This window comes from Tenrec ecaudatus, chromosome 9 (assembly GCF_050624435.1).
Source record: "Tenrec ecaudatus isolate mTenEca1 chromosome 9, mTenEca1.hap1, whole genome shotgun sequence".
In the NCBI taxonomy this organism is placed as follows: Eukaryota; Metazoa; Chordata; class Mammalia; order Afrosoricida; family Tenrecidae; genus Tenrec; species Tenrec ecaudatus.
This window is the reverse complement of record NC_134538.1, coordinates 84,743,699-84,766,218: the sequence shown is the minus strand read 5'-3', so window position 1 is coordinate 84,766,218 and position 22,520 is coordinate 84,743,699. Positions and strand designations below refer to the sequence as shown.

Below are 22,520 nucleotides of genomic sequence, written 5' to 3'. Positions count from 1 at the left end.
CCCGTGACCTTTCTGCATTCAGTGTCAATGCCAATTCATGTTTTATGTTGAGTCTGAAGGGGAATTCATAGATTGGTATCAGACTTATGACCTTGATCTGGACTGGGATATTTTCTCAATATATATAATTGCTCTTTTATATCAAACTCTTTATTATACAAATAGGTGTGTCTATGAATTTTTGTTTCTCTATTCTACCTGGGACTAACACACTTGTAAATTTGCAAATCTTGTAAACCTCCCCTTAAATTATGTTAATTTCCTACTAGAATGTGGGCTTCTTGAAGACACAAGCCATCTTGCTTCTCTTTCCTTTAGCATATTAGTTGGTACCAAATACTGAACATTTACAACTTATCAACACAAAAGAGGCTTTTAAAGACTGATAAAACCTGCAAGCATATTTTCGGGTATAAGCAAAAGTAGAAGCAAAATTAGTATATCAACCCAGAATTGACAAAATGTTGTATACATATACACTGGAGGGATGTTGGAAATAGGAGGATAGGTGCTTAAAACCAATTTAGATATTTTAATGTACTAAAATAATAAGACAACACACTATTGAAAGAAATTAAGTTTTATTTGAAAGAATTTTTCCCCACACATATCTTCTAAAGACTATACAATAACCATTGCTCCAATACCAAAATTTCTAACAGCAAATTATACAGTTGCTCTAGTTAATAAATAAGGGTTGTCCTTCAATGATTAGGGCATATTTAAACCTCAAAGTTTAACACACACACATCACATTTTAAGTTGGCAAGGTTTAACAGATAATAGATGTATTTCAAATACAGGTTATGCAGGAGCCTACATGTTTTTCATCTTTAACAAAAACTTAATTTTCAGGATTCAAACTTCCATTCTTTAAAAGAAATGACCACATAAGAATTTTCTTCTATAGCTCCAAATTGTCTACACTCAACTATTTGACAGGTCCGTGCCACCCCAGACAACCTTGACATGACGGAGTTACTTTGTTACCATCTACCCAAAATAAACAATTAAAAAAGAAAAGCATCAAACATACACGTCTTAATACACAATGTCTAACACAAAATGAGTTTTAAAAAGGTCAATTTCTATACTCATCTGATTTGCTACAAGTTAATTTTCTATAAAGAAAGAAAAATAATTTACCAAACTGACACCAGGGTTCCTTTTTAACTCAAGATGTTTAACTGCTCACTAACAATTCCACCTTTAGAGTATAGTGACGAGTGGAAAACAGCAATACAACCGACAAAATGTAGGTATCAAACCAAATACGTTTGCAAAAGGGTGCTTAAAAAAAAAAAAAGGTCTTCAACCGCAACCATTCAATTTATCAATAGCGCCCTGAAAGATAAAAACCAGAAATGTTAAAATGTGACAATTATAATTCGATTTGTCTAATATTTTCTAATAATTATCAGCCTCCATAGTCTCTACTTTTCTAAACTGAACAGTACTTAGAAATGAGCTTCCTACTATTACAAAATAAAGCACACCTACTTGGGCTGTAAGAACGAGACCTTGATCGTGAACGGTATCGACTATAGTAAGGAGAAGGTGATCTTCTTCTGCAGGAAATAAAAGATTATTTAGTACACCACATAACCAGACTAAGGCAGATGAAAACGTGCAACACTCAGTAATATTCAACATGTGAACTATCAAGTTCTCTGTGGGCCAGTGATTACGAGTAAAGAATAATATACACGGGACAAAATATTGGCTAATAACATTAACCACTTTGCTCAGTTGAAAAAAAATTACTTTACCCTATTAACGCCAACTGCTATGATCATCAGACTTAGATTAGAAACCGCAGGGTAAAGCATTACCTGTACCGGTAATCATAGTCTTCGTATCTGTCATACCCACGATCGTATCCTCTATCGTAGTAGGAATCTCGACGTCTGCCGCCACCACCCCCGCCACCGCCTCCTCCTCCTCCTCCACCACCACCGCCACCACTGCTGCAGAAAAATGCAAAATTATCATTTATCAGATAGTTCCTCAAACTTCTTTGGCCTACTACCTTCCTAGGGGGGAAAATTTACCCTTAATACCACTCAGCAGTTGGATAAAGTGTACTTGGTTTTGCAGCCCCACCCCCAACCCCCGGATCACTCCAGCGCCCTCCAGGGGTGGCATCACCCACTCTGAGAAACAATGATTTAATTCAAATTGGTAGTTTAAAAATATTACTGGGGGAAGAAAGGAGGGGGAAAAAAGCTTTTATGCCAATTCAAGTCTCCATGTTATGAGAATAGTGGAATGCTTTCAAATAACAACACGGGAAACTGCTCTTCTAAGAACATACCACCAAAAGCAGCAGGACCTTTTCAACAGAGTGAAATCACACACTGTTTTGAGGAAGCAGTACAAGTTAAGCTGTGTATTCCTATAATACATTCAAAAGCAATGAACACATTTTCATAATTAAAAAGTAATCACCTAGAACACTAAAGAGAATTTAGAATGATTTCAAGACCTGGTACTTAGTCCTTTAGCAGTGAATTTATAGGGACACTACTCTCATGTTTGCTTTCTGTAGACTCTCTTTTCAGAGACCCTGTTTTCTTCCAATAGGTTACAAATATGAAAATGAAAGCTTATAATCCTTTCACTTTAAAGAAACACCTCTATGCATGTCTTTGAGTTACATTATGCTTTCACACAAAATGTGAAAATTGCAGCAACGAAAATAAAAACCAGTATCAGAAACATCACCACACACAGGTTTCTCAAAGTCAAAGAACAGAATATGTTTTTAAAAGCACTCACTCAAAATAAAAAATAAATAAAAGCACTCACTCTAGTATTTAGTAATGGTTTCCCCTATTTGTAGAGTATCCAAAGAGCAAGAAAATCCACTTCATAGTTTTATCTGGTCCCTTACTCAAATTATGTACTCAAAAGAATAGGTGCAAATCAGTAAATTTCAACTTGAAATAAGAGAGGAAACCATTTTAATTTTTTGATTAGTTAAATATGTGCACACACTTCTAGTGGGTTTTTAACTGTTTAGTTGTAGAAACTTGAAATCTTTTAAAAAATCTTTTTATCAGAGGCTCGCACAACTCTGATACAATCCATCCATCCATCCATCCATCCACCTACTGTGTCAAGCACGTTTGTACATTTGGAAACCTGACATCTTACTGAGTCGGTCTGCCCATGTAGATGCCTGGTGTAGGTGTGTGCGCTCTCTTGGTGATGGAATAATCCACACGAATTCTTCTGCCGTCAAGCTCCATTCCATTTGCCCTTTCCATAGCCTACAAGAACAAATAGGTACAGAAAGTTACCTATAATTACTGAATTTTAATAACTACTTAAAAAATTAAAGTATGTATAGCCCAAATAGTCAAATTTTGAAAAACAGCAGAGGTATATATAAATGTCTTTATACTACATTGTCTGGAATATTTTAATTTACAGTCCAAAAAAAAAAAGCCAATAAGCATCCCTAAAAAGTTTCCTCCACTTAATGAGATCAATAGGAAAGTCTTAAGTTTTTCCTCTTGGTAAGTCACCTCTTATTCAGTGCGTTCAACGTACAAGGACCAATTTTATAATAGTTCTAATAAGCTAAGATCCAACCCACAATTAACAGCCTAGCATACTGGTGACACAGTAAGTTTAGTGCTGTTAAAATTAAGGATGCCCTCCCCCCAGCAGAATGTATTTCAGAGGACAGCACTGAAGATGCAGCTCAGGGTGAGGGACATGTCTGATCAGAGCACACCTTGGCCCACCAAGCCTTGAGGATGATATTCCCACTCAGAGCATCCAATCCACAGAGAAGACCATATGGCTGGCCCCACTATGAGACACAACATCCCTCACTGACCCCTAGCCCTACAGGGCGTCAGTACTCGAGACACAGTATGGGAATTGAGCCTGATCTGATCCCACCACACAGAGGCAAAAAGCTAAGGGCGTGCAACTGAACAGCAAGGGAACAGAGCAACAAAGTCTCCAAGGAATAAAAATAATAGATTTTGGGGCCAGGGCTTGGCACCCCAGACTCAATCAGAAAACATTCCCAAGGGCCCAAAACAGCCCTTGAACTAACTACAGGCTTTTTTGGGTTGTTGTTGGGTTTGTCAGTTGGCTTTTTGTTGTTTTCTTTTCTTTTGTTGCCTTATTTTTGTGCATGTTGTTATCACTGCAGATCTAGCTAGAAAAGAGAAGACTGGATGAACAATCTGGAGGAGAGAAAACAATGGAACTGATGGTTCCGGGGGGGAGACATGGGAGAGTGAGAGGTGGGGGGGGGAAGGAAGTGGTGTTAACCAACCCAGAGACAAGTAAACAACAAGTGATCTAAATCGGTGGTGAGGAGGATGTAGGAGACCTGGTAGGGCATGATCAAGGGTTACATAATCAAGAGGAATTACTGAAACCCAAATGGAGGCTGAACATGATAGTGGGACAAGAGGAAAGTAAAAGAGGAGGAAAGAACTAGGAAGCAAAGGGCATTTATAAAGGACTAAATAAAGGCATGTACCTATGTAAATATATTTATATAAGATGGGGAAATATATCTATGTGCATATATTTATAGGTTTAGTATTAAGGTAGCAGATGGACATTGGACCTCCACTCAAGTACTCCCTCAATGCAAGAATACTTTGTTCTTTTAAACTGGCATTCCATGATGCTCACCTTCCCGTTACGATTGTTGAAGACAAGTGGGTGCATAAGCAAATGTGGTAAAGAAAGCTGATGGAGCCTGGCTACCAAAGATATAGTGTCAGGGGTCTTAAAGGCTTTAAGGTCAATAAGCACCAACTAGCTCAGAAGTAACAAAGTCCACATGGAAGAAGCACACCAGCCTGTGCGATCACAAGGTGTCAAAGGGATCAGGCATCAAAGAACAAAAAATGCTATCATTGTGAATGAGGGGGGAATGCAGACTGAGGACTCAAGACCCTTCTGTAGGCAAGTGGACATCCCCTTACAGAAGGATCATGGAGAGGAGCCGAGAGAGGGTACAGTGTAGCAATGATGAAGCATACAACCTCTAGTTCCTAAATGCTTCCTCCCCCACTATCATGATCCAAAATTTTACCTTACAAATTGGCTAGGGCAGAGGATGTACACTGGTACAGATAGGGACTACAAATACAGGGAATCCAGGACAGATGACCCCTTTAGGACCAATGCTGAGTGGCGATACTGGGAGAGTAGAGGGAGGGTTGGATGGAAAGGGGAAACTGATTACAAGTATCTACGTATAACTCCCTGGGGGATGGACAATAGTAAAGTACATGAAGGGTGATGTTGGACAGTGTAAGACATGGCAAAATAACAATAATTTATAAATTAAGGGTTCATGAGGGAAAGGGGAGCGGGGAGGGAGGGAAAAATGAGCTGATACTAAGGGCTCAAGCAGAAAGCAAATGTTTTAAGGATGATGATGGCAACAAATTTACTAGATGCAATGGATATATATATGGATTGTGATAAGAGGTGTAATATAACCAATAAAATGATTAAAAAAAATAAGGATGGTGGTTCAAATCTACCAGGTGCCCCCATGGAGTTCTTGTTCTTGCAGGGATGAATACTGGGAGCCAGGACTGACTAGAACTGGTTATTAGGAAAGTTGAGAACTACTGGACTAGACTGTAACACCAATATGACCCAGGGAGGAGCCAACAGAAAATGACACATGGCATATAAACATACCAAACCATTACAGCAAAACCTTTCAGTCTCATGAGATTGAAAAAAAATAGTAACACATCATTTTGTGATTCACACACATTTCACCTTTAGAGCCACCAAAGAGCTAATTCCTTTGTTTTAATTAAAGGTTATATATTTGAGTAACATTAGTCTACTATTTTTAGAAAAGCAAGCTGTGCTTCTTTGGTCTCATCTTAGGAAGAAAGCTAAAACCATTTTTCTTGTGTATTCAAAACTAAACAAAAACAACATAACTTGTTTTTACCCCAAAATAAGTGCAACACATCTCCCCCCCCCAAAAAAAAATCTGGAGGGGGAAATAGGGAGCTGATAGCATTGATTGTAGAACTCCACTTTATGAGATTGAACAGAATTGTATGTGAATGGCTGTATTAGATTACGTAAGATATGTCAATAAAACTATTATATATATAAAAAACCTTCAAGTGCCTCTTCCACAGCAATTTTAAGTCAGCTGATAACTAGTCAAGCCTTAATTTTACACACTGCCACCTAGTGACGCCAAATATATTGAAACCTGGAAATTTATCTGAGGAAAACGGTTCAGTACAAGAATTCTTGTCTTCCATGTGAGGGAGGCCTAGTTTCCATTACTGACCGATGTAGCCAAGTTTAGCCCCCTGATACCCAAGCACTACCATTCAATGCAGGCTTCTGAGCTGCAGATCTCGAACAGATTTCAGTGATGCCTCTAAGAAAAAGGGCCTATGAATATCTTAAAGTCAGCCAAAGGTCACCACAATTCCCTATGGATTACAACTATCCAATTCTGTGCATAGGGTTCTCATGAATGTGAATAACAGCTAATAGCACAAAACCTGCCAGTCTCAAGATACAACTACTGGCACTTTCTGTCTGAAGACAAGGAGAGTGAAGGAACAAAGACTCAAAGAAGCAATTAGCCAAGATGAATGGCCCCGACAAACCACAGCCTCCTCTAGTGGATACTAGAGAAACTAGATGGTGCATTCTACCACTAACAACTCACTCTCACCAGGGACACAATAAAAGTTAGAATGGGAAACAAACTGTGGAAGTGTGAATTTGTAAATAACAAATAAGACTAGCCTTACTATTAAGGTTTACTAAATAAGACACTGGAGAGTCCACGAGACGGATTCCAAGACACCCTATCAACCTGGAACTGAAGCCTCTTCCAGAGGTCAACTTTTAGCCAAATAGATTGACCTAGAAAACAAGTAACACCTGTGAAGGATATAACTCCTTAGAAGAATCAATGACGTGAGACCACACAGAAGCAAAGATAAGAAGGCAAGGAGGAGGGGCAGTAGATGGAACTGGATATGGGGAAGACAGAGTGGAAATGGAGAGAGGACGAGAACTCCCCCAGTCACGCTTACTCTTTATACCTGGGCCCACATTTCCTATTATTTTGTCCTTAGGTACCAATTTCAAAAGACATTTCCAAGTTCTTTCATGCTGAGTTGGCAATAATTAAGCCTGGTGGGTGGAAGTATGGGACACAAGTGATATCACATTAAAAAAAAAAAGGTTTTCCCTTTGCATATAAAAACCAATTACCAGGTGAGATACCTTAGTATTTTCTAAATGGAACCTGACAGAAAGTACTGCCCTAAAATAATCTTTAAACCAAAAATATCCCCTTGAAGTCTTCTGGAAAGCTAACAATGGTTTAAGTGAAAGAAACCGCCTTGAACATTTTGCTCTTCTAGGAACCATCTACGTGGAATTCATCAACAACTTCAAAGATGAGTTAAAAACGAGTTTATGTTATGTTAATGGAGGTGGAATTTGGAAAAGTATCAATTGTACAACATCAAGATCTTAATCAATGCCACTGAATTATACATGTAAAAGTTGAATAGGAAAATGTGTATACTTTTGTTATAATAAAAAATTACATAAGTACAAATGTTCTACAATCGACATTGAAGACTGTACAATGCCTCTCGATATGAATGAATTATTAAATTGCATGACGTGGTTGAAGTTCCAATAAAACTTAAAAATCAATGTCATTAAAATGTGCACAAAATTATTGGTATATGGCTTGTATACTCTCAACAAAAGTATTTCACTATCTGCATTGAACACCAACATGGCTTATTCAAATCTACATATTTTCTTCATCTAATAAATACACATATCCAATTCACTGCTATTGAGTCAATTCTGACTTGTGTTTTTGAACTGCCACTTTTGGGGTACATGTAGCAGTCTAAATGCAGTGCGCTACCAGGGCTCCCTTAAATACACAGGGTGGTATTTTTATCAGGATATGTCTATAGCAGCAAGCATAAGCTAGAAAATGTAATTGCCAACACTTCTAAAGTAACACTAACAAGCAGTTTGGACCATGTCAGCATATGGTCGGACCTATGTGCAGAACTAGGAGTCTGTTAATCAACATATAACAGTAGTTGAATACGGTGATCATATCCATTGGGAATTTTAAAATTAAGTATTTATTCTGTAATACAGCAGAATATCTTTCCCTGATAACTTGGGAGAAAAAAACAAACAAACCAACCCCCCAAACTAAATTATATTTATTTTCGTAAAAAGTACTACTTCCAATTGTAAAAACAAATTTACCTCCTTTGAGTCATCTATTCTTTCAAAATAAACAAAAGCAAATCCTCGGGACCGTCCAGTTCGCTGATCATAAACCACATTAACACCACTCAATGGTCCATATCGAGAGAATACTTCACGAAGATCTCTCTCTGTTGTGTACAAACTGAGGCCAAATACTCCAAGACAAGTGTTAGGATCCGGATTTGCCTATTGAACAGAGGATGTTTCAATGTGATTAAAAATACATGCACATATTTTGTTTAGATCTCATCTAATATAATAGCATTATGGTTTTCAGTAACTTGGAAACACTAAAAGATAATGAATGTAGTACACCCAACACCTTTATCATTCACACTAAGTCGTCTTTGGAATTATACTTGAATAAAAATGTTCTTACTCAATTATCTATTCCTTAGCAATGTCATGTTTAAAAATGTAACCTAAGGAAAGAGCTCACCTTCAATTTAGTTATACATTCATATCTCAGTTATACTAATATAAAAGTCTTCAATTGTGTGGATCATAAGTTATAAATAGCATTGAGAATGGGAATCTCAGAACATTTATTTAATTAAGCCTAATGGAAAAAAAAGATTGGTTTTATCAAGATTTCGTTTTACTTGGGGGTTCACAATCAATACCGATGGAAGCAGCAATGGAAAAAAAAATCAACACATTGTCTTAGGCAAACCTATTGCAAAAGACCTCTTTTCAAAAGTTTTCAGAAGCAAAAATGTCTCTTTTGAAGACTAGGGTGAGACTGACCAAAGTCATGGTATTTTTAAATCTCTTAATGTGCATGTGAAAACTGGCCAATGAATAAGATCAAAGAATTGATGCATTTGAATTATGGTGTTGGCAAAGAACAATGCATAATGAGATTAAAAAACCACAAACAAAACAACCGTATCACCTTCAAGGTACTCCCCATTACACTTAGTACATTTGTCTAATCTGCGATTACATTCTTGGAAAAATTTTTCAAACTCATCTGTTTGGATGGCTGCCAGCAGCGCCCCCTCATTTTTATCTTTACCCCTTCTACATTGTCAAACCACTGTCCTTTCTCGTCCCTCTTTTTTCTTGGATCATTTTATTGAGGGCTCTTACATTTCTCATTACAATCCATACATCAATTGTATCAGGCATATTTGTACATAAGTTGCTATCCTTTTCTAGACTGTTACTTTTCTTTTCCCTCTTCAACGGTGGAGACAAAAAAGTCACATGGAGCAAGGTCAGGTGAGTAAGGTGTGTGAGGCAAGAGAAGCATGCTGTTTTTGGCAAAAACTGGTGCACTAAAATGGCTGAAGGATAGCAGAAAGAAAAGGCAGAATGGTCTCTTTGTTTTGCCTCACATACTTTGGACATGGTATCAGGTGGGTGAGCTAAAAAGAGGACGATGTTCAATGAGATGGACTGACTGACATTTTTACATGTGGCTACAAAAGCACGTTCAAACAGCAATAATCTTAAGTTGGTTTAGTGATCCATTGCACATAAAATCACTATGAGCCGGAACGGAATTGGCAGCGCTCAGTAACATCAACAATGTATTTCTGATGTTCTGTACCCCTATGGAATTACACTTAACCGACTTCCATGTGCAATTTACTAATTAGACTCCATCTCCATTTTTTTTCTGTTAACAAGAATAATCTGGTAATGTTCCCAATCATCCTTAAAATGTAAACGTACACTAAGTTTCAGAACATCACATGGCAGGCTCCTAAGGAATTGATTTGGTATTATGTGGAAGAAACACAACATAGCAGTCAAAGCAGTCACTTTAGAGCCAGTTTGACTGAATTCGTTTTTTGTATCTCGTTTTCCTTACTAGAGAACAATTTTGAATGTATCTCAACTTACACTTCAAAAGTTTAATTTTAATTCTTGGACATATCATTTCATCTTATGCTTTTATTGTTAATAAAGATATAGAATCAGTTTAATAATTACAACAGTATAGCATTGAAATAGTCAACACCAGGATTGTATTAAAAGTTGTCCCTCAGTTGTCATAGGTAAAAATGTTTGGTATTAACAAAGTCTACAGATGCACGCATCTTTTTAATGATTCAAAAGTCAAGAAAAGAAAATATAAATATATATAAACATTAGTCATATATTCCTTTTGTAATAAGTAACTCTAGTGAATTACACAGGCTTGCGAAAATGCTATCATTTCCTTTTATTTCGAAAAATAAAGCAGTTTTTAAAAAGATGTTTCTGGCTGACTCTCACACTCACACTCTCACACTCTCTCTCACTCTCTCTCATTCCTTGATCATCAGACCAAGGAACACCTCCATTGGCAAGCTACATTAAAAAAATAAAAAATTAAATAAAAAATAAATAAAAAGATGTTTCTGGAGGACCATGTCAGCTCTCATAGTAGATATTACACCATGACTAAACACACAGGAGAGGTGAGATTTCATAAAGTTAAAAAACAAACACACATCACATACTCTGCTGCCTGTATGTCTTCTCCGGTTAGACATTGGAGAGTGACTTCGACTTCGGCTCCTTCGGCGTCGGTAGTCTGGTGTGTATGATCTACTTCGAGATCGTCTCCTATGAGAATGAGAGTGGGATCTGGATCGAGTGTAACGTCTATGAGAATGCCTCCTAGATCTCGACCTTTGAAAGAAAAATATAGGTAAACATATGGGGGAAAAAAAGGGTATAGATACACATCAACCTGCCTATTCTCAGTTCCACTCACAAGGAAATAGTTCCACCCCGCCCCCCCGTTTATTCACTTGATCACTACACCACCTTTTCTCCTTGCTACAACCTTTCCATATTCATCCTTTTTTCACCTACAAGCAAACTAAGGATACAAAACAAAGAGCCCCAAACATAAATCCCCACATCTTTTTTTGGACTACGTTCCCCGATATGGTGCTATAGACCCTACATGGTTAAGTATCGTTCTTAGGTCCCAATCTTTGTTCCACTGCAACCTACCATTTGCTGAATCAATTCAGTAGTTCTCTAAACACCCATGTAATCTGATACTTTTAACATCTTAATTTCTTCAAGCTTTCTACAGCATCTTACACATCTATCCATTGATGTGCCCCGAGATAGATCATCTCCTATTCTGTTCTCAAATGGTCCTCTCTGCCTGGAAATTTCACTAATCCAGCAAATTCTTAGTATTTTTACAACCCATCCTTAATAAACTTAGTAGAAAAGAACCATACAAAATAAAGGATGTAATAAATGTTATAAATATAAAGGTCTGAGAAGTTTGAGAGACAACATGGATAAAGGAAAAGAAACCCAATGAGGAAGCTTTATGTAACAAAGAAGGCTAACAATCAAGCTGAGAAATTTAAAAGTATAGGAATAATAATAAGAGCAAAAGTTTCTTGATGAGAGTTATTGAAATGTGTGTATTGAATACAAGATAGTGTTAGTGGCAATAGGCTAAGAATTTGGAATATATATATACAGCAAATAACAAGTAAACTACTATGATGCGTCAAGTATGAAGTTTTATGTCCCACCCCCCAAGAATATGAAACAGGATAATCTCTCATTTACCTTACCATTAATTCACAGTGCCAAAATTAAAAACAAAGAAAAGCATGAATAAATCTAAACGCTGTTATTTCAAATAAGTACTAAATAATTATGGTAATTAAAACACTAATTTAAAACTTGTCAGGGCCCCTACCTTTTCTTTCTTCTGTTTCATGCCCCTTTGGCAAGCAGACTCTATTCAAAAACATATTTAACGTCTATGCTTCTAGTGAAAAAATTACAGTGACATATCAAACTGTTGGTTTTCAGTTACTTTTAACCTTCCCCCCCACCCCGCTCAAGTATTACAAGTTGTTCGTGGTGGTCTCGTTGGCAGCAAGCTCGGAATCATTGGGAATTTTTCTCACCTCCAAATTACACCTGCACAGGGCCCATCCCACTTGGCCAAAAATCTTCACATAAAGGATGTAATTGGAATGTTAATCATGAAAAAGCTCCCCAAATCACCATAATTTTCAGTACAACAAATACATGTAAACCTTCTCTGTACTAAAATACATGCAAGTTTCCAATGTAAACAATGATCTATTCTGCAGATCTTGAAATTCAAGTCAAATAATAATTTTCAAATGGCATATGTAAAGCACACAAGGCGCCATATATTCAATTTGTACTAATTAATTTATATCCAACAGATTAACCAAATAAAGAGATGGTCCTGGTTTAGTAAAGTCTAGAAGGTAATAAATCCCAAATTCCACAATTTGAGAAAAAGTGCTACATGGTTTTGAGTCTCCGGTGAAATTTCTACACCAAAATGCAGTAAAAACACAAGAAAAAAATTTTCAAAGTGTTATTTTGAATACACTTACCTAGATTTAGACCGTGATCGAGAATGAGATCCGGAGTGTTTGGAAACCCGTGATGGACTACGAGAGCCTGACCTGCTCTCCGATTTTACACGAGCAGGAGTTCCCGTCGGAGATTTTGACTGAGAGCGAGACTCCTAACAAAGAAGACAGTATTACAAATGGCACTGGTCACACAGATGCCTAACACCTAACATTTTAAAGTACCATAATTATTTTATATTGATTGCTCCTGAAAAACAAATGGTTAGGCATCACCCTCCAGAAAAAAATTTCAGCTCATTAATAACCCCTTGTTAATACTGCTAACTGTCCTCAATAATTCCCTACTTGAACCAGATCATCAAATCTCTATTAACTAAGTAATCATGCAAAATTCATCTACAACTTGATCATACAGACACTGGAACATAAACCATACATTTACTTAACCTAGGACCCATTCATTCTTCCAGATTCTTTTAATTCTACTTCACTCTTGCTTTCTACTTCTCTTCATTCTTCATTGAGTTTTTCATTTTTCATACTTCGTGTATTCTTCCCCAATTCAAACAATTCAAAATAGCCTTAAAAATATTCAAGGGCTTCTATCTGACCAATCTTCTGTTCAATTTTTTCCCCCATTCAATTTTAATTTTCTGATCTTTAATATTTTTCATTAGCCTTCTTTTATCTTGATTAATCTTCCACATTCTTGAAAAAAACTCTTCAATTTCTTCCCGAACATTAACCTTAATGGAAAAAGAACATTTAGTATGTTTAAGCACGTGGGGATTACAAAACTCTGCTGGGGGGGTTCAGAATGTTAACTACCAAATGGAAAAGCCAGCAGGTAAGTGCAAGTAACTAGTTTATTAAAAAACAATTTTATAATTAAAAAAATTGTTCAAAAGTCTAGATTGTAAGAGAATTTACTGAATTTCTCTGAATGTTTTTACCGTATTTCTCACCCTCCTCCTCCCCTTTCATATTTCATCCTAGCTCCTAAATTGTAATTTCCCCCATCTAAATTATGTTTTGACTAATTTATAATTTAAAGATTGTGGGGATCTTAGGCTTTCACTAAATTCATGCTAAAGCAAAGCATCCGAGGCTAAGATAGTAGTATAAGCCTATCTAAACTCACATAATAAGGACATGTGCTAAGGTTCAAGATCTTTAAAAACGAGAAAACAACTAAGACCCCCCTTCTCAAATTTTTTTCTGGTCACTATCTTGGCTCACTTTGATTTAACCAGACAGATAGGATTTGAAGGAAAACAAGCATACTGAAAAAATGAAGAGAAGGATTGTTTGCAAAATTTAAACTTTTGAGAGTGTATTTTTGCAACCATGCCATTTAAAATGCTGCACCACTCAAAAAATCTGTACCTTAGTCTATATAATCTCACCTTTTATTCAGTTTCTTTGCATATTTTTGCATTTATGTATACTTATGCTTCCCCCTTCAGTGACCACACAAGTCTTGTATTAGAACCTGGTTTCTTTAAAAGGTAAATGCAAACAAAGTATTTTAAAAGTGATTAAAAACTTGCTTTCAAAAGAAACCTAGACAAATTCTATTTTAAGATAAAAATGTTTTGTAACAAGGGGAAAATTGCCTTTCCCATTTTACAAAGAAACCTGAACTCATGTTATACCAGTGTGCATAATTAAAATTTACTATTACTCATTAGTTATATATTAATCTAAGTATGTGTCAAAACTGCTGTTTTCTTAGTGACTGATATATTGATATAAGTACATTATCTGGTTTCTGTCCATTAAGATTTATTAATCTAAGTAACTATCACAATGCTAGCATTAAATTTTAAACCAATTTCTTAGAACTTTTCTATTAATGGTTGTACAAATGCCTCTAGACTTAGTTTGTTCAGATGAAAATAAAACTGAAAATATAGTGCTACTTTTTTGTTGAATACCAACCTCTCATGTAGCTACCTACAATGACTCTGACCACATCACAGATACTCTCTAAATTCCTGTAAATGTCTCTAGGAGGCATGGAAACTTAGGCTTTTTCTTCTATGATAAACTGTCAAAGCAGCAAATTCAGTACTAAAAAGAAAACAAATCTATGGCCAATTGCTTGCATTAGAAGTCTAGGGTTGGTTTAAATTGCTAAGAATATTTCCGACTCTTATGTTTGGCTTTCACTGCTTCTACAAAGTAGATCCTCTGGCATGAAATCTGTATTACTATCCTAGAGCAGCAGAAGGAATATATAAACTGAACAATTATAACTCTTGTTATACATTGTCTATGTATAGTTTTGCTAGTGAACCACTATAATACAAATCTTTAATTTTACTAGGCTAAATCCTCAAATTTGTTCTTAGAATGGCAAAATCTCTAGTATGAGAAAAGGTGTTATGGTCAAAATGCCTCCCCTCCCCCACTTGTCTCAGGAATTAATATAAACCAAGTAATTCAGTGGCTTCTTAAATCTATCCCAATTCTCTTGTACCAATTTGAGGAAAATGTACTTTTTCTTTCAATTGGTTGCTAAAGGACGTCTTTCCGAAAGACACCATCAAAATTTAAAAGCTCTGGTTACACATGATGCCATCTTTGCTATCCAACCCTACCAGACCTCTCATCTGTCTCTTACTAATCTCAGGGAAATAGGATTCTGTCTAATTTTCTCCTGCAATCATTGAGATTAACAAACAGTTGTCTTTCAATTCTATCCTCCAAATCCTAGTTTATACTTGGATATCCTTGCACTTTAAACATCCCGAACAAAACTAAGCCTTATCTGAAAAAGTAAATCAACTGCCAATAAAGTCCACCTAAAGAATGACAAACACCCACAGACTTGAAGCCCTGTGCAAACACTTTTTTCAACCCTCGACTGTCTTATTATGAAATAATTCCAAAAATTTCAAAGAAATTCATAAACCATTCAGAATTTGAAATTTCAATGGAAAAAAAATGCTGGGAAGAAGTGGTACCTCTCCTATTTCACCAGCTTCCACTTAACCTGCCTCTGATTGAATAACATGATCCTGAAGCCAACAAGCATTAAAAACATCTGCCTAGCCAAAAATGGGCAGAGAATTCAAATTATCTAATGGGTTTTTAAAAACCCTCAAAGTAGGCCTACCTTAGCTCCTACATCAGTGGTTCTCAATCTTCCTAATGTCACAACCCTTTAACAGTTCATGTTGTGGTGACCCCAACCATTAAAATGATTTTTGTTGCTACTTCCTAACCGCAATTTTGGTACTGTTATGAATTGGGATTTTCGAAGAGGCTGCGACCCACAGGTTGAGAACCACAGTCCTACATACAAGAAGCCAAGTAAAGTTCTCACAACCTTTTGTTTGTTCTTCTAACGATTGATTATCAGGGTACCACTGGTGGTGGCTGGAGGATACACCCCAGAAAGAATAAAAAGTACGACAGTGTACAAAATACAAGCAGTTGAAGTATCACCACGTACCTACTCATTGTCACAGAATAAGAACAATCCCTCTAGCTAGCAAGCGCTAATTTGTGTGTATTAATATAGCTAGCATTAGGTAGAGAGAAAAAAACCTATATGCATAGTACTTAGTAAAGTACTAAAAAGAAACACAAACCAATATAAATGCTCTATCATCCATTCTAATATCAAATCACAGCAAATTCTATGAGCACTCATTTATGCAAACAAAATTTCTCAAAAATGTATTTCCCACTACCTCCATAGAAATACCAAGTACACTTAAGTAAATAAAAGAAGTCTACTCCTTCTTTGGGATTTGTAAGAAACCAAAGTATTCACGCAATCCTTTCATTTCAGTTTGCAAAAACAGCAATTTTTTCTCCTTCCTGTTAGATATTTTTAAGATCGTAGGCTGATAACAGAAAACTTCTAGTCTCTCAATCCCGTAACTGTTATTAATCTCGTAAGGAGAAAAATACTGCCTGCTCTCATTAACCATTTTAAAAATGATTTCAGTTTCCTATACTATTACTTGGATGTTGACTTGAATGAGATTAACGTGGTCTGTCTGCAAAGGCTTGTAGGAATGTATACTCAACATTCGGATAATCGTGGGAGCTTTCAAGTCAAAGTGATTTAGCAATTAACACATAGAATCAAATTAGAGATCATATAAAAATTGTGAAATTACCTGCAAAACAGTCTTTTTGCATAAATTTTAAATATGGCTCATAGACTGGTCAGTTTTTATATCTGGATCAATTGAAATGTCCAAATGCTGGCATGAATGTAGCAATTTCAAACGGTGTACAAGTTTATGAGGGGGCATGAAAAGGGCCAGAAAAATATGTAAATTTAAAGACAAATGAAAAAATGTCCATGATATTTTTGAAGGCCATCCCACACCTCATATAAAAACTAAAGTAGTTGGGCTATATTAAAAGCCAGTAGTTAAACTAAGCCAAATCAGAACTAAAAATACTTAGAACCTGTTCAAACATTCTTTACCTGCAATCTCACCTTCTGATGTCACGAGACTATTTTTACTTTTAGTAAGTCAGGCTATGGAGCCACAGTTGAGGAAAATGAGCACCTCTCCTCAGTCAGCCAAGTCTAGACACCCAGACTAGTGAAAACCACGAGACAACAATGAAGACTCACACACAATTATATCTGGTAGTAACTTAAAAAACGTCTCAGTTTTTCTATAGTGCTTACTAATTATTTTCCCCATTTCTCGCCTCCACCTGCCCGACTCAATGTGCTAAATGTGTTAAAGCATAGGAACAAGTAACAATCGGGGCTTTGCAAAAGCCTAAGGCTAGTAATTTGATACCTGCACACTCACTGATATTATTAAAGACTTTTCACACATTCAGGCCAATTTTAAAGGAATTTGATGTTCACAATTTATGGTCATTCCATTAATTGTTGTACTATATGTTATACCACAAATGAGTAATTTGCTTATTAATAAAAAGCTGAAGACAAAAATTGATGAAGCTGAGTCATAGCTTTTAAAGTAAAAGTGATATAACATTCCTTATCTGAAAAAACGGGAACTTAATTTACTTGCATTCTATTATCTTTCATAAAAAGAAATTGAACAAGTCTTATCTGTTCTATCAAATTACTTAAAAATTTCACCAACAAGCTTGTTAAAGCCCAGAGTTTTAGAAATTAAAAAAAACAATAAAAGAAGAAAAAGAGGCTTCTGAGTCACTACACCTTTATCACTAAAAAGTCAGATTCTGAGGAAAAACCTTTCCCTAAATTTCCTCTATTCTGTAACAAAATATATTAACACACACTTTCGAATTTCAAATAGGGCAGTGGCTAAAGGGCTCAGCTGCGAACTGAAGAGTTGTAGGTGTGATCTCACTAATTGCTCCACAGGAAAAAGAAAAACAGCGTGAGAACACTTTAAGAGGCAGCTCTACTGTGTCCTATAGCGTTGCTAGGAGTTGGAATCAATTCAACAGCAATTACATTCTAGGTGGTTTTCTTAAAAAATAAAATATATCTATGTAGAAAAATTGGTTTTGTTATTCATTTTCTTTTCTTCCCTCCCTCCTGCAGCAACTGTCTGCGCCACTCGCATCTTGCACCTGTCCTTCAATTTTATCAACCAACCACCTCCTATTTTAAGGTGAACTCTAGCAACCACCTCAAAACATTCCAGGCACTCAAGAGATCAGTAGAGGTCCTGAAAAGGAGGCACAAATTAAGCAGCACCTGTCCTTTATAGCTGTACTACAAAGCAAGTTAAAAACAATTTGGATATATTCAAAGACATTAATCTACAGTAAAAGCCCTAGAGCATTGAGGGGGAAAGTGTAAGTAACACTTTGGAAGTTCAACTTAAGATTTTAAAAGAAAATAGATAAAATCTTAAGGAAAATTTAGTTTTTATTCTTGATCATTCTAAAATGTACACTAAAATATTTGGAGATCAAAAAACTAATTTTGGTTGAACCTATGTAAAGCAAACAACTGACAACTTTAAGATGACATGCAAAAACCACAGCTCCCTCGCCAACCTTGTCCCCCCCTCCCCAACTGTGATGGCAACACCATTTTCTGCAACTCTTTTAAAGTATCTTATTCTTTACCCACCACTGCTCCGCATGTACAACACAGTGATTCCTGCTACTCTTTGGGCAGCAATTTCATCACATCTCTCATAATGAAGGCTCCTGACTGCACATTACATTAAAAAGCCTAAATCCTTAAAATTAGGACTCAAAGCCTCTTTAACATCTGACTGTAGAGTCAAATCTATCTCTTGCCATTCCAGCAGCTACTCCTGCCACAGCTTTACATCCTAGGAGCTTTCCCTTTCACCCAGGCTCACGAAACCGCTCAGCTCTATCTTCTGAATCCTTACAAATCAAGTCTACCTCATCATTTAGCACCTGATTTACTTACATTTACCTAGATTCGAATCGCCAGACAACTCAAAATAGACGGCACACAAGTTCTCCTGCCCTCAAGGAGGGGGGCGAGAACACCTGTTGTTGTTAGGTACAGGGGAGTCAGTTCCAACTAATTGCGACCCATGTACACCAAAGAAAACACAACACCGGCCATCTGCACCATCCTCACAATTATTGTCTGAGCCCATTCACTGTGGCCTTATTAAAAACAAACAAAAATAAATGTTCACTGCACTTCGCCTCCAAGGCAGAAGGTGATTCTGGGTCATTATCAGGGTCAGTTAAACAGAACTAGCCAAGTATATTTTCTTTCCCAAAGTTCTTAAATTTCAGGTCTTTAAACTCAAAATAGAAATGAAGCATCATATATACACAGCATACTTATGATGAATTAAGCAGTGGACAAACAGAATTTATGTCTCAGTCTTAGGGTAGATTCTAAAACGCAATAAAGAGACCCTATTGTCTCTCTTTAATATAAATATTCCTTCCATAGCCTGTAGAAAGTTATTATGAAGTTAACATCTCTGTATCTTTTTAGTAAAAGACGGAGTTATTTAACGAATGAAATCTCATTTTTAAGTACTAGAAGCAGTCTAATATTTTCAAAAGCTAAATAAAAAATGTTTCTGATCAATGAATGTACAAATGTGCTTTACACAATTGATGTATGGATTTTGATAAGAGTTGTATGAGCCCCTAATAAAACGATTAAAAAAAGGGTTTTAATTAACTTTGAATTCCAACCTATCAGTTCTTCCCCTAATTTGATGTATTCAGGTAAGATTTAAGTATACTAATTACTTAAAACACCTCAACATACATACTTTAAAAATTATTTTTGAACCTAAACGGTTAACACTTGAAAGTTGATACAAGGATGGCAATGTTATATGAAAAAAATTTGCTGATTTGGATTGCAGATAAAAAGGTCACTGCGGTTTAAAAACCAGAAGCAAGTGATTATTAAATTGCTTTAACAATTAAAAAGAAAAAGTACATCTCTAGAAAAACTTCTTAATTCTTTTATCTGCTACAAATATAACAAAGACACTCTCAACCTTTGGGGTGGGGGAAGTTTACAGGTGAGACCTGAAATATTAAGTTCATTTACTTTACAACACAGATGGGTATCACCTGTGGATATTTTTTTTATGATCACAAATGGCCAAAGGGAAGGAGATGAAGAGTGAAACCCTTCTCCATTAAAATAAGCTGCTGCTGTATATATACAATTTAGCAGAAAACTGGGTGGGAATCGGACATCTTTTAGGTGGGTAAAGTGACAAATACTGTCAATTGATTCTCTCAGCTTGATAAGTTGAAAAAAAAAAAGATAAACAGATCCCAATAGTTCTCACTTCCCCTCAAATAAAATAAAACAGTGGTCTTTTTTTTTCTCAAAATGAAAGTTAATGGAAAGATTGCAGATAGCAAAATTTCTTCTCACCACTATTAACATTTTCAAAAAGAAGCAAGCACTTACAACTACCACCAAATATTTGTATTACACGATTTAAACAACAAACTCTTGTTTGTTGGCCAATCAATACTGTCTTTAAAAATAAGCAAGTTCAACTACTCAACACTATCCAGGCCCCATAGCGTGATGAGTGAATGTGTATATATATAGATATATGTCCCAAACATGAAAGAAAACTAGCTTTGTTTCAATTTACAAAGCCTAAATCGACCTTCTGATTTGTCTGGTTCAGAGGCTTACATATGAGCTTCCAAAACAGACAGACATCCATTCCCTCAGCTGTCTTTTGAGAGATCCCCCTAGGGACTAGAATAAATACCAGCACAACAGGCAGCTTTCGTTGCCTGGAGACCTCGCCTTCTCCGGTGGGTACCACACTTACTCCCGCCTACCAAGAACTGGGATGGTAACTTCGGAACCACCACTCAAACACGGACAACTGTCGCCGACCGTCTCAGACGGAAACAGCACCGTGTCCTAGGCTGTGCATGCTCGTAGGGCCACTCCTAATGCAAAGCTGCGGAGCCCCCGTGCTCGGGGCAGTGGGCGAGGCGAGAAATGGAGGGGGCCGGCCGTGTCCAGCTAATATTTTGCCTTAGGCGCGTACAGTATAAACGGACTGGTAATCTTTAAAATACTGACCCGTGAGATTTGTTCACTCACACAAGATCCAAGTCAGAAGACTGCCCCTCCCCGGCCCGCCTTCTACTAATTTTTTTCCTAACCGTAAACATCTGCAAAGGAGTGGTCCAAAACAAAACCAAAACCCACGGTGGGGAGCAAACCAACCCACATGGCCGCACTAGAGAAACACGGCGCCCCGCACGTCCACATTCATTCCGAAGTTACAGGGGGACCGGGCAGGGAGGGGCATTCGGAAAAGCGCTCCTGGCGTCGGCGCGGCCGTCGACGCACCACTTCCTCCGGCTCGTCCCACCTCCAACCTCGCGGCGGTCGCCTTTACAGACGCAACGCCGCCGGGTCCAAGGGAGACGCGGCCGCTCGCTGCAACAGAGAGCCAAGGAGACACGGGCCCCGCCGGCCCCCACCCCAGACCCTCCGCGGCGCTGGGACCCCGAGCGGCCGCGGGAGTCCCGCCGCCGCCCCACCGCGACGGACCCACCCTCGGAGGAGCGAGCAGGACGCCTCCGGGGCCGGGGGGGACGACCCGGACTCAGGAGTCCAGGCATCCGTCAGGCTCCAAACGGGGGAGGGGTTCTCCTCAGCGTGTGGGCCAGGACTAGCGTGAACCCTAGTAGCCATCTTGGGATGGGAGGAGGCCACCGCGGCGGCTCCCCGCGGGACGTCCCACAACCCCGGCGGCCCGCGCTCGGCCCCGCCAAGCCCTGAGCCTCGGGCCGCCGCCGAAGACGGCTCCCGCGGCTTTGTACTCACTCTGCCCTCGAAGTTCTCCTCTACATCACTCATGTCGGCCAGGCGTCCTCCAGAACTAAGTACGAGACAAGCCTCGGCTGCAGGGCCGAGGGCCGGACCAGCTCGCCGACCGCACGGTGGGGAGGAGGGAAGAGTCGGCAACAACGGCCGCTCCGCTCCACTCCCACTCGGTCACAAGCTCCTGCAAAATGGCGCCGCCGCCGCCCGACCCTGCCGGCCTTCTACGTGCGCGACGTCAGGGGAGGCGGCTCTGTGACGTCATGAGGCCCCGCCCCGCGAGGCTCGGCGAGGCTTCGGTCTTGGCGCGTAGGATGGGGCGGGGGGTGAGTGTGAGCGGGAGATTGAGAGTTCGAGGCCTGGCACGTTGGAACCGCGTCGCCACGTGTCAGCTCTTTTCAAGACGAGTCACCCGATGAGCTTCCAGATGGATACTGATGGAAGGGAACAGAAAAAAACCTCGACTCTTGCGCCCATATAATTAACAGACTTTTTTATCTGGAGGTTTTCAGTCATCTTTATTTTTCATCAACCTTTGCTATTAGAAATGTTAAACTGCTAGGAAGAAGGAACAAAGATGCCTGGGAAGTACTTCTAGAATGCTCCTGAGAGAAGCAAAGATGGCGAGACGCTTGCTTGCT

The 22,520-nt window shown here is 38.1% G+C and overlaps 1 protein-coding gene across 4 annotated transcripts; it reads right to left on the bottom strand.

Annotated features, from left to right (window-relative positions):
• Positions 1 to 824: 824 nt before the first annotated feature.
• On the bottom strand, positions 825 to 22,103 carry TRA2A (transformer 2 alpha homolog). 4 transcript variants are annotated; one of them, XM_075558292.1, is made up of 8 exons: positions 21,883 to 22,103; positions 12,642 to 12,775; positions 10,737 to 10,917; positions 8,290 to 8,478; positions 3,157 to 3,272; positions 1,833 to 1,967; positions 1,501 to 1,568; positions 825 to 1,344 (listed from the first exon to the last, which is right to left on the bottom strand). In XM_075558292.1, the coding sequence occupies exons 1-8, from the start codon at positions 21,913 to 21,915 to the stop codon at positions 1,334 to 1,336; spliced, it is 867 nt and encodes a 288-aa protein (XP_075414407.1). In that variant the 5' UTR covers positions 21,916 to 22,103; the 3' UTR covers positions 825 to 1,333. The 4 variants fall into 4 exon arrangements, with proteins under 4 accessions (XP_075414407.1, XP_075414409.1, XP_075414408.1 ...); XM_075558294.1 differs by having other exon boundaries at positions 10,737 to 10,851; positions 21,883 to 22,102; XM_075558293.1 differs by having other exon boundaries at positions 10,746 to 10,917; positions 21,883 to 22,099.
• Between the last annotated feature and the right edge of the window lie 417 nt (positions 22,104 to 22,520).